Here is an 18,015-nt window from a genome sequence, read left to right as displayed (position 1 = left end):
TATTGTATATGTATGAACGATGGGCTTTTAAAATACATCTCGAAGTTCGGTCATGCGATGGGGTTTAGCCCTACTATTTACCCCTAACTAGTGTCCCTGTAATCATAAATGTACAGATAACGAAACACTTTCTATATATCATATGTATTTGTAAAACAACACGGCTACAACTTTGCTCTCTGAACAAACAAACATGCAAATGTTGTTACATATAACATAAACTAGTTCGTTTAACAGTCTCATAAGATAATTACATATTTTAAAAACAACCTTTTTTTTAAAGTCCTATCTTGTATTTTTAGCACATTTTATTGTATATGAATATACAACTGTTTAATGGCAGTTTAAATTCTCTCACGCTCTATATACAGCACTTCCTTATTTTTGTTTTCAACGACACGGATATATATAGAACATTAAATTCCGCCCATCCACAGGAATAACCGTTCACGATAGTGTCTTCCTTGTGTAATAATATTAGGTGAGTAATAAATAGGGTTTTAAGTTATATAAATGCACATACAAGCATTACTTTTGACGAACGCTAAGGTAAGTCTGGGGTACTAACATACAATTCAATTGTACAAACCATATCTTACATTTATTTCGTATTTGGTACACATGCTATGAATTTAAAATATGTTAAAATTCGAATTGCACCATTGAAAATTGCATCATTGTAAATAAATGATAAATTTGGAAACTTTATTTTATTTGAACGTAAACTTTCAAATCTAGGGCTTCGTAAATATATTTTTGATAAACTATATGATAGGTACATTTGTTTAGACCTTGAACTTAAATCGTCGATTGCGTCAATTAACTGAATTTTCATTTTGTTTCAGAGTAATCTGCGTTTAAAAACAGTTTTTGATTTTATGTGAGTTTCTGTTTAATTCAGAGTAATCATTTGAAACAGCAACGCCTGACAAAAGTTAATGGCAATGAATTATCGGATAACGACTAGAGGTAGAAAAGACAAGAAAGAAGTACCGTATAAAAGGACAGATACGGTATGGAATTTTATAGTTATTTTTTTTTCTTCATTGCAATGGTCACTTACTTATATGGTAGACTCTGAAAAAGTCTTACATTTCAATATCCAGTATAATGTATAATTTGGCATTGTTTTTTTTTAATATTACATAATGTGATTAGGATCCACCAGAGACCAAATGACGTGGATGTATGCAACTACAGCTCATCGTACGATCTTCACCAATTGACAAAACCCATGCCATACCTATGTTCTTCCGAGAAAAGCATGACATTATGTAATGCTAAATCATAAGAAAACAATATCGACAGGATTTAGGATCTTAAGATAAGTATGCATAACTGTATTAATATATATATATATATATACGGCAATTATAATCAGACTTTATTATATAATCAGACTTTATTGTTACATAATATTTTTTCCTATTGTAATGCATCATTTTTAAACATATTTTTTATTCTTCATTTCTGTTAGACAGTTGCAACATTTTTTAATTTAAGAACGTTTTTTTTTCTCATTTAGTTCCCTCCAGTTTCCGATAACCTAGAATGTCTGAAAGATGGAAGACAAACACATTCAGTATCAGCGGTAAGTGTTCGTAACTTTACGATTTAAAACAAATGTCTATATAAAAAACGGAGATTCGGTATGATTGCCGATAAAACAAGTATACACCAAAACGAATTAAAAACTAAATAGTTGTAAGCAATTATAGGTAAGGGAGCTACCATTTGATTTTTAGGGGGTGGGTGGAGGTAAGGCTTTGAAGAAATTTGAAAAAAGGCAGGACAGGAGTTTTGAGTAAAAAAAAAAAAAAAAACAGGATGAGCAACTTTGCTAAAAAAATGAGTTGGATGACAATTTATGTAAAAAAAAGTCAGGATAAACTAATAAAAAAAGGCAGGACCGAATGGATTGAAAAATAAAAATGCAGGACAGAGATTACAACTAAAAAAAAAGCAGGACAGAATTTTTCATCCTAGCCCTCCATAAAAATCAATTAGTAGCTCCCTAAGCGTACGGCCTTCAACAATCAGCAAAACCCATACCGAAAACTAAGTTATAAACGTCCCCAAAATATGAAACAATTCAAAAGACAAAACCAACGGCCTGATTTATACTAAAACAACAAACCAAACGAAAAATAAAAAGGCAGACAACAACTAACGACCACTATTGAATCACAGAAATAAAATGGCAGACAACAACTAACGACAACCACTGAATCACAGAAATAAAACGGCAGACAACAACTTACGACAACCACTGAATCACAGAAACAAAAAGGCAGACAACAACTAACGACAACCACTGAATCACAGAAATAAAACGGCAGACAACAACTTACGACAACCACTGAATCACAGAAACAAAAAGGCAGACAACAACTAACGACAACCACTGAATCACAGAAATAAAACGGCAGACAACAACTTACGACAACCACTGAATCACAGAAATAAAACGGCAGACAACAACTAACGACAACCACTGAATAACAGACTTCTTACTTGGGATATACACATAAAAAAATGTGGCGGTACAACATAATTTTTTTTATTAAGTACACAAAAAACCAACAAAAAGACAACAATCACAAGGTACAAATCTAAGAGTACTCAAGTTACTTAAATTAATAGTCTTGGAAAATAATGGCCTACTGTAATGCATGAATTTGGGTATCGCCCAAAAGTGTTCATGGTAGTTTAGTCATTCATATTTAGTCATGTTTTAATTTATCAAAATCAAAATCAATGTACGTAGAGATGAAATTTTATTCGGTCATGTCACAAACGAAGAAAGGACTGGATTGTGGTTACGACAACTTAAACATCTCCGTGGTCATCTGTGACACAAATGTTCCATAACCTAATCTGGCGTTCGTAAAACTTTCGAAAGGATGACTATGCCACCGGTTAACCTTTAAGTTGGTTCAAAAACTTTCTTGTATTTTAAGATGTTACTTCACAATGCAGTAAGGATATAAATTATCTTTCTTTTGAAAATAGAATAAAGATTTATTTCAGTTGTTATTTTTTATTGATAAACGTTCCTTGGTTTTAGTTACAGATCCTTTCTATGGTGAAATACCCTTAATATGGTGGTATACCCATTGCTATGGTGAAATGCCCTTACTATGGTGAAAGACCCTTACTATGGTGAAATATCCTTACTATGGTGAAATACCCTTAATATGGTGAAATATCCTTACAATGATGAACACAACCCTTACTATGGTGAAATACCCTTACTATGGTGATATACCCTTACTATGGTGAAAGACCCTTATTATGGTGAAAGATATTAATGGTGATATACCCTTACTTTTGTGAAATATGATTAATATTGTATAAGACCCTAAACATATTGAAATGCCCTAAATATATGAGAAAGACCCTTAGTATGTTGAAAGAATTTAATTTGGTGAACGAGCCTTAATATGGTATACAACCAATTTCATCTGGAACAATAACATAATATTACATTCTGGTTCTTGTTCATTCCTTTACAAAAAAAAATATAAAATTTTTTTTTACAGACGACCACTTCTGAGATTTCCCTTGAGGAATTTGACTTCTTTAGTAAAGACAGTTTGTTTGACACATCCGATAGTGAGGGTGAAGTAAGCACATCTATAGACTCTCTATTAGAGACATCAGATATCGAATCATCAAAGGATACTGTATGTATTTAGTTACATTTCTTTTTTTTTCATATCACGTTTTTTTCCAATTTTACAATGTTTGTTTAAAATGCTAACTTCTCGAAACAGAACTGGTGTATTTTGATTATTGCTAGAACATGATTTTTACAGAGGATGACCTTCAGGTCATTCCGATGTATTGCTATCGCCTAAATTTCCATTATGCAAATTAGTTTTGGGATTTCAACCGATCTATAAAAATTATAGATCCGCGGTCATTACAAGGGAAAAAAGTGCATTTTTATACCTGCGATTCCGTTTTCCGTTCGTACGATGTTTCATCAAAAAATGGAATCATTTCAGTTGTTGATTTAGTACTGAAAATTTGACTGAATTATCTCTTTTTAAATACGGTTTTATATGTTTAATTGGTGTTTAAGAAAGAGGTCAGGTGCTCATGTTCATTCATAAAATTATCGTTCATTCATTCATGAATTTATCGTAAAATCAAAATCACTACACAGGTCACACAGGTTGTATACGTAATGTCAAATGATTACCTGTAATCTAAAAATAAACAAACTTAACTGACTCCCCTTACTATAGTGTGTGATAACATTTTGTGAGGAAATTCGATGTTTGCTATACCACTGTTCATTACAACGCACTTTATGACGATACCACTTTATCAATATGAATGAAATTTTTTGCAGTGTTTTAAGAAATAATTTTACTTTAAAATCGCGTATCATTTGTGAACTATTAAATGTTTTACAAGGACGAATTTTCTGTATAAAGTCAATAATTGTGTGAACTTTTGAAGCCCAAACTTTTTATAGCCTTAAATACGCTAATGAAAGATCCGAAAACTATACCCATACAGAACGACATGTTTTTGAAATTGTAGCAAAACTTTTGGTTGACAAATTTTGATTCGTTATTGCATAAATATTAACTTGAAATATCTGTCATTTTCTCCCTACCAAGTTTACCCCTATTACTCATTATGATGTGGACTGGACATTGTTATTGAATCTTATGCAATTTGATTGGATTAAGTTATTATTAGATTACCTTCAAACTATTCATGCTTTTTCGTACGAGTATATCGATTAAATCAGAGCGTGCATGAATGTGTACAGTAAATTAAATGACCTGCAAACTGGACACTGGACCAGTCCATATTACGTTTTATCAATGAATAGATTTTTTTTTTGTATTTTCCAAATTACAGGGCCCATAAAGGGCATAAAATCAGATACAATTGATTTACATAATTAGTAACAACAACAATAATAGCGGCATATGAATGAAACTTAAGGTATGAAAGGTAACAATTGCCACTTTTTATCTTTTCACATAATTTTCCACATACACATTAGATAAATTATTTTTGATAGCCTATTGCGGAGAAAAAAGAGAAAGTTTACTGTATTAACGTTCTATTCCATTAAATACGCCATTTTTCGCAGAAAAACATTTTATGCACGGCTACGCCAGGTAAAATTGTTGTTTATCCTAACAAAGAAATACAATTTTCAGTTTCATTAGAATATTATAATAATAATAAATCCCAAATTTATGTAGTCATTAGAAGTCCTTATATGTCCGATCTGCCTATTTTTGGACATCAAAAGACAATACGATCGTTTTAAGGTCAATTTCGTCTACCTCACACAATCTTGTTAGGCACTATAATGAAATGGACCTGAAATTTATTTCACATGTTTCCTGAAAATTGATAAATATCAAAGCAACATAGAGCTGTTTGTTCTAGTTCGTATAATGATAATTTAATGTCATGTTTGTTTGTGATGACCCCCCTTTTCGGGATTGCATCAGAATTATAGTTATCTCGTATCGCATGAGGATGACACATATCAACTGAGCAATTATGTTTGGGACTTAGTTTTAAGAAATGATGTCAAAGTAACATTATGAAAATATTTTTAGTAAGCTGAAATATATATTTATTTTTTACATGTTTATGTCTTGTAAGATATTTTATTTCTTCCCCGTTTTTCAACATTTGCGTCTGGAAAGTTGAAATGTTTTAACTGAATGGTTAATTTAAATTAATTATGAAAATTGTTAAAATTAAATCAATAAAGGAAATTATTGCCCAGTTACAAACACTACCAGGGGACAATCCATATTGATTTTTTTTTTAGTTATATGTTTCAGCACATGTATAATTAACCCCAACTTTAGCCTGGTAAACTTGTTGTCTCCTTGTGAAATATAAAACATATTTAAAATGATTTCCTGCTAAAGTCTTTTATTGATATAAAGTTAAAACCGTCTTGCTTCTCACTAGTCAACACTCCTGTCCTGTCAGGTTTAATTCTTATATATATGGATGAAAAATAAAAGTCCACAAAGCATTAACATGGCAGCAATTGCTTTTACAGCCTTTAAGGCTTTGATTTTTTTTACAGAAGAGTGTCCACCATGCACTTGCACTGCACTATAATAATAGTAGAATAGAATGATATACAAATAGATGAAAATTATATATACATGCAACCGTAATATTAATATAATATATAACAACAAACCAGTGTATTCTCTGGAACTATTATTATATTAGTATAATAGTCTAAGGTATACTGATTTGTATCACTACAATATAATAGTTATTACGGTGAGGTTGAATTTCCTGTCATTTATTCATCATCCAAGCAGGAACTTGTATCAGAAAAACAAATCTCTGTAAATTAACCTCAGTTTCAGGTATAGAGATGTGATCTGTTTCTGTGACATGTGCTTTTGACCATACACAAGAACCTGCGGTCATCCGATGTTCAGTACTTCAGTACTTTGATTACTTTTCTACACATGCTTAAGGCGGTTTTATTGTAACGAATAAAAGCTTTGACGTATCAATCACGATAAAAAACAGGAACGAAAGTACGATTAATATATTCCTTTGATATTTCCAAACGATATTAGTTTTATTTGCATTCACAGCATATTTTTATTTAATGTCTTAGAACAAACTACCTGATTTTTTTACTAGAAGGGTAAACTTTTTGACCTTCACCTTTTACACGACCTTCCTGTAGTTAAAACAAATGAAAATATCATTATACGCGCAATTATAGATAACGTTTCAGGCAATAATATAGCAGAAAATGATATAAAACTACAGGGTCGCTCGACAAATGATGCAGTTTTGTTTATTGACCGGTACAAGCGCAAAATGTTATAAACGCTAAAATAACTGCATGTACATATGATATTTTCTTTTCTATGTCAAGAGCTGTTTTTATTCAGGAATATCAGTTTGATTTTGATTATTTATTTATCAAGGATCCCAAACCCAACCAAAACAGGATATAAAAAGACAAATACTTATGTCCATTTAGGTAGCTATATGCACATTAAGCAATCTATAAATTGATGACCTGTTATATACTTTAGGCATTGTGAAATCTATAGAGTAAAACATGTTTATTTTATTGTAGAATGAAGAAACACGAAAACCAGGAGATGGAAATATTGATGACTTAGAAAGAAGAAAAGCTGAAAGAAATGTCACACCAATAGAACATGATGATCGTCCATTAACGCATGAAGTATGTATTGATATGAGAAATGTCACACCAATAGATCATACTGATAATTCCTTAATGCATAATGTAGATACATTTTAATAATGACTTTACAGAACTAAGGAAATATTGAACAAATAAATGTTCCAATTAAGTGGTCTGTTTTCAAAAATAAACTCATTGACACCAATTTCTAGTCAAGTCTAAAACATGTAAGCGATATTGGGGTTTGAAGACACGGGCATATTATTAGTTACGTAGCTACGGGCTCAGTAAATTCCATATGGAGTTTGAAAACCCCAAATGGAATTTACTGACCCCGTATATATCGTATTAGGTCACTAGCACACTATGTAACGAACTTTTCTTGCCGACTATCTTAACATGTGATTGTCCTATCAAAGTGATCACATCTAAACACGCCCCATGACCTAAATTTGAATATAAACGGTCTCCACCTGTTCGCTTTTAACCAATAATATTTCTAGAAATGTATAGGAGGTAAGATACGTGCAAATACACAAACACGTGTTATAACTTTCTCTTAATTATTGACCTCACAGAGAGGGAAAATGTTTAATCAAAGAGAGAAATATACTCAGTCAGTTTGAATTTTAGCGTTGTTCGTGAATGAAAACGATTTCGCTATTTCATTGCAGACTGAAATACTTGGCGAACAAGATGAAATGGATAGTAGTCACACATCCATTAAAGGAAATAAAACACATACACAGTTTGAAAAAGATGTAAAAACCGAAATAGAAAGAAAAAAAGATGATCCAATGACATATGGAAATATAACATACAAGTATGAGACATGTAGTTTTAATGCTGATGGTGATTTTGAAACAGAAGACTGTCCACTTATTGATATTGACGTAAGAATAAACATAAGTACTGATGTGACTAACTAGAAATAACCCCAGTTAATTTATATATATAGATATATAGACTTCAGGATGCGAGAAAGGGACCAAACTATATTTCTCTCATTTTTCATCTAAAATATTATATATTATATGTTATATTAACTTTATAGGCCGTTTAAATCAATAAAATTTGTTTATACTTAAGTAAAGCCCTTTTTCTTCTGTCAAAATATTCGATATACACAAAATTTTGTTTTGCCCTGTCAAACTTTTGTTCTGCTGCTCTGTACGTTAAGGTATCGATAATTCATTTGTAATTATTTGGTGCGAATTTCACCCAACATTTTTGAAGTCGAATGTGTTGATAACGTTTTGACATTAATTTCATAATTTGATATCTAAAGATTTAAATATATTATTTAAACGGATATATTTAACATATGTTAAGATTTTACCAATGTTTAATCAATAACATGAAAATTTAATGAGTGCAGTATAATGTATCTATCAAATTTTGCGACAAAAATACATTCACTTAAGGTTCCACTAAAGTCAAAATATAGGACACTTCATAAACATCTAAACTTTGCCTGTATTTTTCAACCTATAATGAGTAAAGTCCTAAACTATGAGAACATATGTTCATTTAAACATACTTAACATATACACACTGTTTAAATTGTAAATAAACTTGAAATTGTTATGTTGTGGCCAAACCGGTTCTTAGGGTGAACACTAAACTTTCAAAAAAATCTGGAGGCCTGCGAGACGACTTAATTTGTTTAAAATTGGTATGGACGAATACTGTTATATCTAATGCAGGGCAAGCTCATGTTGATTTTTCAGAAAATATATTGATTTTCGAGTTTCAGTTAACTTCATGTATCTAGGTGAACAAATATCGAAGGTACAATACAGAAATTGGACAAATATGCCATTAAAGCATATGTATGTGACAAATCAACATGAGCTTGCCCTGCAATACATGTAACAGTATTCGTCCATACCAATTTTAAGCAAATTAAGTCGTCTCGCAGGCCTTCAGATTTTTTTGAAAATTTAGTGTTCACCCCAAGAACCGGTTTGGCCACAGCATAACAATTTCAAGTTTATTTACAATTTACACAGTGTGTATATGTTAAGTATGTTTAAATGAACATATGTTCTCATAGTTTAGGACTTTCTCATTATAGGTTGAAAAATACAGGCAAAGTTTAGATGTTTATGAAGTGTCCTATATTTTGACTTTAGTGGAACCTTAAATTAAGGCGATAGTAGTTTACCAATTTTCAAATCTCGCAAATCGATCAAATGAGATAAATCACGGTAAGAAGCAAAAACTCAGGGAATCGTATGAACCCAAAGGGAGCGAAACCAGGTGCGTCGAAATGGTAGGCGTCTCCTTTATGCATGCATCACCTGCCATGCAATTCCACACTCAGTCAAAATGCTACAATCGGGAATAAGGCACAATCGGACGCCTATATGGGTATCTAAAAGATCCACAAGACCGCGAAAGCATGACCGTACAGCCTCACTCATATTTATAGTTACTAGATTTACTTTCAATTCTTAATGTCATATCATAAGTAAAAAATGATCATAACATAAACAAATAAAAACATGAAAAATAAAGATATAAAATATTCTAGTCTAAAAATTCTTTGTAGATTTTGCCACCAGATATAGGCGTTAAGAAATCTCCTATAGTTTTCATGTTAACCGACGAGCACAGTGAACCTAGTGGAATGACCTTAGTATCCACTGGTGGCGGCCATGTCGTAGAAATTACTGACAGAACTATCAAATTCTATAAAAAGCTAAATCTTGGGTATGTTATGTTTTACTTTGGTTGCCAAGGAAAAATTTGTCAGTTTTTGTGAAATGGATAAATCGCTTTTGCATTGATTCAATGACAAACGGCCTAACAATGTTGTAGTTTATAGTTTTATTCATTATACTTTTTTTCTTTTTTGTGTGTTACTGAAGGCCTCATGACAAATTGTTAGGAATCGACTACCAAGCAGTAAAATGTTATCCGCATGAGATAGTCCTAGAAATGTTTAAGTATTTGTTGTATCCATCAACAGAAGAATTTATCAGCTTGGTTAGTAAATAACAATAGATGTTAATCTTTGAAATATATAACAATATACTTACATCACATGTATGTTTCAAAAGAATCTTTGAAATATATAACAATATACTTACATCACATGTATGTTTCAAAACAATCTTTGAAATATATAACAATATACTTACATCACATGTATGTTTCAAAAGAATCTTTGAAATATATAACAATACATTTACATCACATGTATGTTTCAAAAGAATCCGTGCTTTTGATTGGCTGACAACAATCGCTAGACATTCTCAAATCATATCTTATTTCTCAATAAAATACAACATTAACAAATGCAGGTGCTTTCCATAACACCGTTACAACATAGCGTAGGAAAACAAAGGAAAAGCTTGATATTATAATATAAAAAGAAGATGTGGTATGATTGCCAATGAGACAACTCTCCATAAGAGACCAAATGACACAGAAATTAACAACTATAGGTCATCGTACGGCCTTCAACAATGAGCAAAGCCCATATCGCATAGTCAGCTATAAAAGGCCCCGAAATGACAAATGTAAAACAATTCAAACGAGAAAACTAACGGCCTAATTTATGTACAAAATAATGAACGTAAAACAAATATGTAACACAGCAACAAACGACAACCACTGAATTACAGGTTCCTGACTTGGGACAGGCACATACAGAATGTGGCGGGGTTAAACTAGTTTGAAGGCGCCAACCCTTCCCCTAATCTGGGACAGTGGTGTAACAGTACAACATAAGAATAAACTATAAAAATCAGTTGAAAAAGGCTTAACTCATCAAAAACACAAAGTGGACGTGGACGGGTACTTGTATATCCCAACAATAAAAAGACACTTAGCACAGATCTGAGAGTGCTGAGAGTGCTCGCAGTTACTGACAGCTAGTTCAAAGCCAATAACAACTAATAAAAAAAATCATGCATCTAAGACTATAAGTATTTTTTATTTCATGGTTGTAGCAAATAACTGCAATTATTAGAATTGAATATTTTCTTTTTAATATTTATAAGCGTCGACGCTGCATACAAAATGTGCTTCATGGAACGCTTTTTAAAACACCCCAATAAAATTACACAAAAAAAATCATTCAATCCTTAGATAAAATTTAGAAGATGGGGCATTCTTGCTAATGAGACAACTATCAACCAAAGGCAATAGGACATGATGTCTAAGCGACTATAGGTCACAGCACGACCTTTAATAAGCAGCAAAACCAATACCGTATAGTACGCTATAAAAGGATCCGGCATGACAAAGAAGGAAACATTCAAATGAGAAAACTAAAGGCCTGATTTTAGCTTTAACAATTAACAAAAACAAATTAAGCTGACAGCAACCAACAACAACAATTTGTTTAGCCCATACACATTGATAACCTTCAATACTGTAATATTAATAAACGGAGAGGTACGTTAATTAGACAGCAATCATACGACAAGCATAAAACTCACAAGACATATAATGTTAAGTATATGTAATATTTTGCGAATTGTAGATATAATTCCTTCAGCAATAGTTCAGTATCTGATAGAGTAAACGGTTAGAAATATATCTTAAGACAAAAATATTAATAATATTAATGATATATTATTAGATTGTTGAAAGACAAGAACAAAACAGAAGTGCAGACGTTTTAGAGATAAAGATCTATGTAAAGGTCATTACACGTGGTGGTATGTACATTTAAGGTTTTATTTATTTAGATTTCTTGCGTTAAAAAGCAGCATTGCATATGCAAACAAACTTTTGGAAATGAATCAAAGTTAAATCAGATCTGAATTTGCAACATTCATTTATAGACAAAACCGGACAACCTATGTTAAAAGGGCCAAAAAGAAGATCGAATTCTACAGGACAATAAACTGAAGGGACAACAAAAACTGACTTAAGCTAACAGAAAACAAAAAAAGCTTTTGACAATACTGAATCTTATCTAAAGCGTGACTAATATAAAGTATTACTACGTCGGATATCAAAACTAACCCTGTATATTCTGAAACCCTAACTGGAAATGATATAAGGTTGTCCAGAAAGATAAGCATATTCTGTATTGAATATCTAGTTTCTTTCAGTACATCAGATCTTTCATTTTTGTAATATTATGGATAATATCTTATGTCATAGCCCTAAAAAAAATCACAAAAAAGTTTCAAATTGCTGTATTTAGCATGATTGGCGTTTGTAAGTTAAGCGTTTCATTTAATTTGCCAACGGAAGGCAACAAAACAAACTGAACAATCAAAGTTACATGCATATATGTATTACTTAGGCATGGACTATAGAATTGATTGATTGAAGTTTGCTTAACATCCAGTGGCAAATATTTGATGCATGTTCAGGACGAGTAACTATAGAACAGTTTAATCTAAAACTTCTGTTATGCGAGCACTAAAATGAATGTGTCAAACAGTTTATTGTGTTTCTATTACGAAAGATAATTTACAACCTGCAATAAATCATCAATGTATTAATATAATCTTTTTTTTTGTACTTGTGTTATTTTTAGGTGATTCTACAGAGAATGCAACGGCAACTACAAGCTCCAACACAAGTACTATTAGAATAGTTAATGTAAAATGGAAACATCCAACTGAATGCTATATTCGTCACTACCCTCAATCAAATAAATATATTACAGTGGATAATTCGGGGATGTTAAACATATCAACGTTACGAACCGAGAATGGAAACAAAAGTAAGTTGTATAGTCACACGTGTTCCTTGAACGTCATACTTGACTGGTACATAGAAAATTATCACCTAGACCTTCTCTTTTTGGCTGTTAACAAACACGAGTAGCCCTTTAAATGCTATGATTGTCACTTTAGAGGTTAGAAAACCCCCCTTTCCACAAACACACACACACACACACACATTTAAAAAAGTATAAGTGTGCATGATGGACGCCTACACTGTGTACCATCATCTAGAAGAAAATTTCATAATATAAGCGTTTCTTTGTCCGCGTGAACGAAAGAAATCATTCCCTTGCTTGCATTATAAATTTATTTTTCGTTGAAATCTTAAGCTATTCACCATGATATCTACCAGAAACCGAAAATGATATCTTAGAGTAACCTTAGAAAATGATATCTTAGAGTAACCTTAGAAAATGACATCTTAGAGTTACCTTAGAAAATGATAACTTAGAGTAACCTTAGAAAATGATATCTTAGAGTAACCTTAGAACATGATATCTTAGAGTAACCTTAGAAAATGATATCTTAGAGTAACCTTAGAAAATGATATCTTAGAGTAACCTTAGAACATGATATCTTAGAGTAACCTTAGAAAATGATATCTTAGAGTAACCTTAGAACATGACAATAACACTTACTAAATTTACTGCATCCGAAGCGTTTTTCTAGATTTACCTTAATGTTATCCACAATATTTCACATCGTAACTTATCCAATTGTACTATTGATTTATCAGTAATATACAGCAAGTACATCTATGCTATAGTAGGGAGATAATTTTTACTTGGTATAAGAGAAGTGGGAACATGTTAATAAGACAGCAACCTAACGACACAAATAACCAAAAGTAATCTTTTATTTTAGACCTCATCCGATATAACATATGCTCTGGCTTATGTAGAAAAGAAGAAAACAGAAAGCTGAAAAATCCACATAGCGTTTTCATTGGTGTCTTTCAGATTATTGACTCCAAAAAATTCATAATGGCAGCAAAAGCAACAAAGCTTATTCTAGTTGTGAGTAAAATTGTATATATCATCTGAAAATGTATTGATATTACAAGTGTGTCGAATCAATTATTTATATTGATACAATTCACATAAACGAGAATTTTAGATAGACAAAAATGTGAAATTATCAATGAAAAATTATTAATCGAAAACAAACATACAAAATTTTAGCGAAATCGACAAAAAACAATAAAAAAAACCATACGTTTATCTTTACACGAATTTAGATGAAAATTTTGTCAGTTTATGCTTTACTTTACCGTCAGTGTAACAACAGTATATCAAGTGATACCTTTATTAATATTCTTCTCTATTTTTTTTATACATGCATGCTGATGATTTTTACTGCAAGCAGATTTTTATTGACTTTACTTTATTTCTTTTTTCTGACTATATTTGAATATATTTTATTCACACTAGTAAAGAGATTTTGAACTGAATCATTCTTTAAAATAATGAACATACATATTATTAAATAAATCATGCTTATGATTTAGTCAATTTATCAGACATTTCCACAGATTTATATTCAATCCTGTTCAAGACGATAAGGGTACGCTCAATTATTATGAAAGTAGCGGAACAGTTCTAGATTGAGTGCAAACAGAATGTCTGAACAGTTCTAGATTGAGTGCAAGCTGAATGTCTGAACAGTTCTAGATTGAGTGCAAGCAGAATGTCTGAACAGTTCTAGATTGAGTGCAAGCTGAATGTCTGAACAGTTCTAGATTGAGTGCAAGCCGAATGTCTAAACAGTTCTAGATTGAGTACAAGCAGAACGTCTGAACAGTTCTAGATTGAGTGCAAACAGAACGTCTGAACAGTTCTAGATTGAGTGCAAGCTGAATGTCTGAAAAGTTCTAGATTGAGTGGAAGCAGAATGTCTGAACAGTTCTAGATTGAGTGCAAGCTGAATGTCTGAACAGTTCTAGATTGAGTGCAAGCAGAATGTCTGAACAGTTCTAGATTGAGTGCAAGCTGAATGTCTGAACAGTTCTAGATTGAGTGCAAGCCGAATGTCTAAACAGTTCTATATTGAGTACAAGCAGAACGTCTGAACATTTCTAGATTGAGTGCAAGCAGAATGTCTTAACAGTTCTAGATTGAGTGCAAGCAGAATGTCTGAACAGTTCTAGATTGAGTGCAAGCAGAATGTCTGAAAAGTTCTATATTGAGTGCAAGCAGAATGTCTGAAAAGTTCTGAATTTTAAAGCAAGCAAGGATAAAAAAGAGACCGAAAATATCAAAGAGACAATTAGGGTCCAGCTGAAGCCCGCCTCCGGGTGCGGCATTTTCTCGCTACGTTGAAGACCAATTGGTGGCCTTTGGCTGTTTTGTGCTCTTTGGTCAGGTTGTTGTCTCTTGGACACATTCCCCGTTTCTATCCTCTATTTTGATTAAAAAATATTTGAACAAAAAAAAGAACTCCTAGCTTCTGTCAGATTTAGAAGTTTTAGAAAATGTTTATTTCGAAATGGCTATCACTGAAATATTTGTAATACTAGTAATGTATAGGAATAATATTTGTTTTTACGTCTACGAAAATAATTGTCTAGTGAAATGTAACTATGTCAGTTATCTCAATTCACTTTTTCCTGTCAAAATGTTGTGAGCTTTAAACCCTGATTTTACATTTTTTTTAATTTTCAGGACGATTGGACAAGGAATAAATCAGAAAAGGAAATTGTTCAAGCGGATCCACGGTATTTTATAGTGACAAATGTCAATGGGCGTGATGGTAATAGGTATTTTGAATCCCTAATCTATAGAGGTAAATGAAATTATAACCTACAAATAGGATTACTTCGACCTTTTTGTGGTAGGGTTGAGCAGCTGATACATCGAATCCTTCACACTTTTCATATATTTTGAATAAAAAAAATACATGTACCCTATTGTACATTTTTTGACAAAAAAATACATCTATATCTATAACGCTTACGCTATTTCATTGAGAGATACATAGATTTGACAAATATCTGATGCAGTTTTTACTAATTAAAATCGCATCTGTAAAAAAAATCAGATTAGTTACAGATATTTATGATCCCTTCAACAACCTTGCCATATACTTTATCTCAAATTATCGACCTTATCACAGATCATGAAGCTGAAAAGAGCGACCTATTCCAACCTATACCACACATATCTTAGTAAGTGATATCTAGTCTTCAGCAAAAGTCATGTGACTATTCAATATAATTATGTCTACGGTCTAAATCCTCCCAACAATAAAGTTTTGTTGTTGTTGTATATCATCTGATAATCAAATATATCTAATGTTTTCAGGAAGCTACTGGACATTTAATGGCAAAGGATTACAGCTCATCCAATGTAACAAGACAGAATTAATTATACGAGAGGACTTATGGTTTACGATCATTTCAACATCCAGATGATTGAGCTGCGGAATGATAAAAATAACTATAATATCCGTCCTATAATGAGCAGAAAAGTAACAATTCTATATACATGTGTATAGCTGTGTAAAAGTGTGTTTGATTGTGGATTTTAACTATGTATGATAAAGTCGAATGTGTTTCAAATGAACATTGGCAATCTTACCACATCTCCTTATTTTTATATACTATATCGAAATCGCTTGTAATATATATATACCAGGAGTTTACAACACAACATTCAAAGAAAACATGTTGGCAGAAATAAGCTAATAATATTTAAATCTATAATTCATATAATCTTTGTATATAATTGTTGAGAACTTCTGCCAAACTTTGTATACGAACTAGATCCAGAGTATGTCTTTTTAAATTCTATTTCTTTGGGGGCGATAGGTGGGTTTTTTTTCACGTACTTATTTTACTTTATATATGTTTTTATTTTACCTTATATATATATATATGCTACCTAGCTTCCAAAAACGATACTTTTTATCATATTTTATCAATAATATTCACATGTATCTTTGAAGGAACTTGTTTCGGAATAGTCAGCTACAGCTTGAGGCTCTAAAGAGCCTGTGTCACACACCCGGATCTAAGAGTGTGTTCAGCAATAACAACCCTCAAATAATAAACACTAAAATATAATTCATGACTAAATTTTTTTTTTAGGTTGGTCTTTTGCTGATCATTTTTTCTGTTTTTACGTTCTCTCTGTGTACTATAGTTTTAACCCAAACTACAAAAAAAAAAATTGGTAAAAATCGTCATTTCTTTAAGGGCAATAACGAAGTGTTCTTACAATTTCGGCTTTTCTAACCTATATGTAGATATAGTCTTGCTGATCATTTGTAGTGTTAATCTTCTACAGTTTTTGCTTAACACAGAAAAAATAGTAAACATTGTTTTAAAGGACAATAACTTCAAAAAAGAGTCAATTGACAATATCGACAATGTTGACTTAAAATGTATTTGTAGATCTTGTCTAGATCATTATTTTTATGTGTTCGGGTTTTCTTTATTTACCACATTTTTTCCATCATATGTAAAAAAAAGGGTAAAAATCATATTTAAAAGGCAAGTACTCCTATTATAACATTAACGGTACCAAGTTTACTGCACCAGATGTGCATTTCGACAATAAATGTCTCTTCAGTGATTTTCGAGGCCAAAATATTTGAAAATTCAAAACCTATCAAAAAAATGAAAAGCTGATAAAATCAATAAGGACATTACAAGGAGTCACCTGACAATATCTGCCGTATTGATATATTTGTAGATTTTGTCTCGCTGGTCATTATTACCGTTTACCATTTTTTCTATCTACTATAGTTTTGACCAAATATGCAAAAATTGGTAAAAAAAAAACACCATTAAAGTGCAATAACTCCTATAAGGAGTCAACTAACGATTACTGCATCTAGACACATCTGAAGATGTTCTTCTGTTAAATTTTTTTTATGTTGACAGCTTTTTTTATTTACTATATTTTTGGCCCAAATGCTAAAATTGGTAATAATAGTCAGTTTCGGTCTCGGTCTTACAACAAACTTTAAGATCTTGTCTTGTTGATTATTTTTGTTATTTAAAATTTCATATTTTTCATAAATAATAAACAAAAACTAAAAAATGGAAAAAAATCAACATTTGGCACAATAAGTCCTATAATTTGTAAATCTTGTCGTGCTGATAATTTTGCATCTTAAAGTTCCTCTCTG

General features: G+C 31.6%; 1 protein-coding gene across 3 annotated transcripts; it reads left to right on the top strand.

Annotated features, from left to right (window-relative positions):
- Positions 1 to 381: 381 nt before the first annotated feature.
- LOC127737516 (uncharacterized) lies at positions 382 to 16,945 on the top strand. 3 transcript variants are annotated; one of them, XM_052248303.1, is made up of 13 exons: positions 382 to 481; positions 902 to 1,013; positions 1,526 to 1,591; positions 3,543 to 3,686; positions 7,115 to 7,225; positions 7,861 to 8,079; positions 9,741 to 9,901; positions 10,060 to 10,177; positions 11,781 to 11,859; positions 12,693 to 12,881; positions 13,750 to 13,901; positions 15,546 to 15,666; positions 16,185 to 16,945. In XM_052248303.1, exons 2-13 carry the CDS (start codon positions 939 to 941, stop codon positions 16,292 to 16,294), a joined length of 1,545 nt encoding a protein of 514 aa, XP_052104263.1. In that variant the 5' UTR covers positions 382 to 481; positions 902 to 938; the 3' UTR covers positions 16,295 to 16,945. The 3 variants fall into 3 exon arrangements, with proteins under 3 accessions (XP_052104263.1, XP_052104266.1, XP_052104264.1); XM_052248306.1 differs by lacking the exon at positions 382 to 481 and adding an exon at positions 508 to 549; XM_052248304.1 differs by lacking the exon at positions 382 to 481 and adding an exon at positions 529 to 549 and having other exon boundaries at positions 846 to 1,013.
- Positions 16,946 to 18,015: the final 1,070 nt, after the last annotated feature.

This window comes from Mytilus californianus, unplaced genomic scaffold (genome assembly GCF_021869535.1).
Source record: "Mytilus californianus isolate M0D057914Y unplaced genomic scaffold, xbMytCali1.0.p SCAF_4, whole genome shotgun sequence".
Classification (NCBI taxonomy): domain Eukaryota; kingdom Metazoa; phylum Mollusca; class Bivalvia; order Mytilida; family Mytilidae; genus Mytilus; species Mytilus californianus.
Note: the sequence above shows the minus strand (reverse complement) of the source record. Positions and strands in the feature narration are given on the sequence as shown.

Excerpts from the sequence above, each read along its gene's own strand:
- LOC127737516 (XM_052248303.1), top strand. The coding sequence starts at position 939 with ATGGCAATGAATTATCGGATAACGACTAGAGGTAGAAAAGACAAGAAA. Across the intron at positions 7,226-7,860 it reads ATCGTCCATTAACGCATGAA|ACTGAAATACTTGGCGAACA; the intron begins GTATGTATTGAT and ends ATTTCATTGCAG. Across the intron at positions 12,882-13,749 it reads AACCGAGAATGGAAACAAAA|ACCTCATCCGATATAACATA; the intron begins GTAAGTTGTATA and ends CTTTTATTTTAG.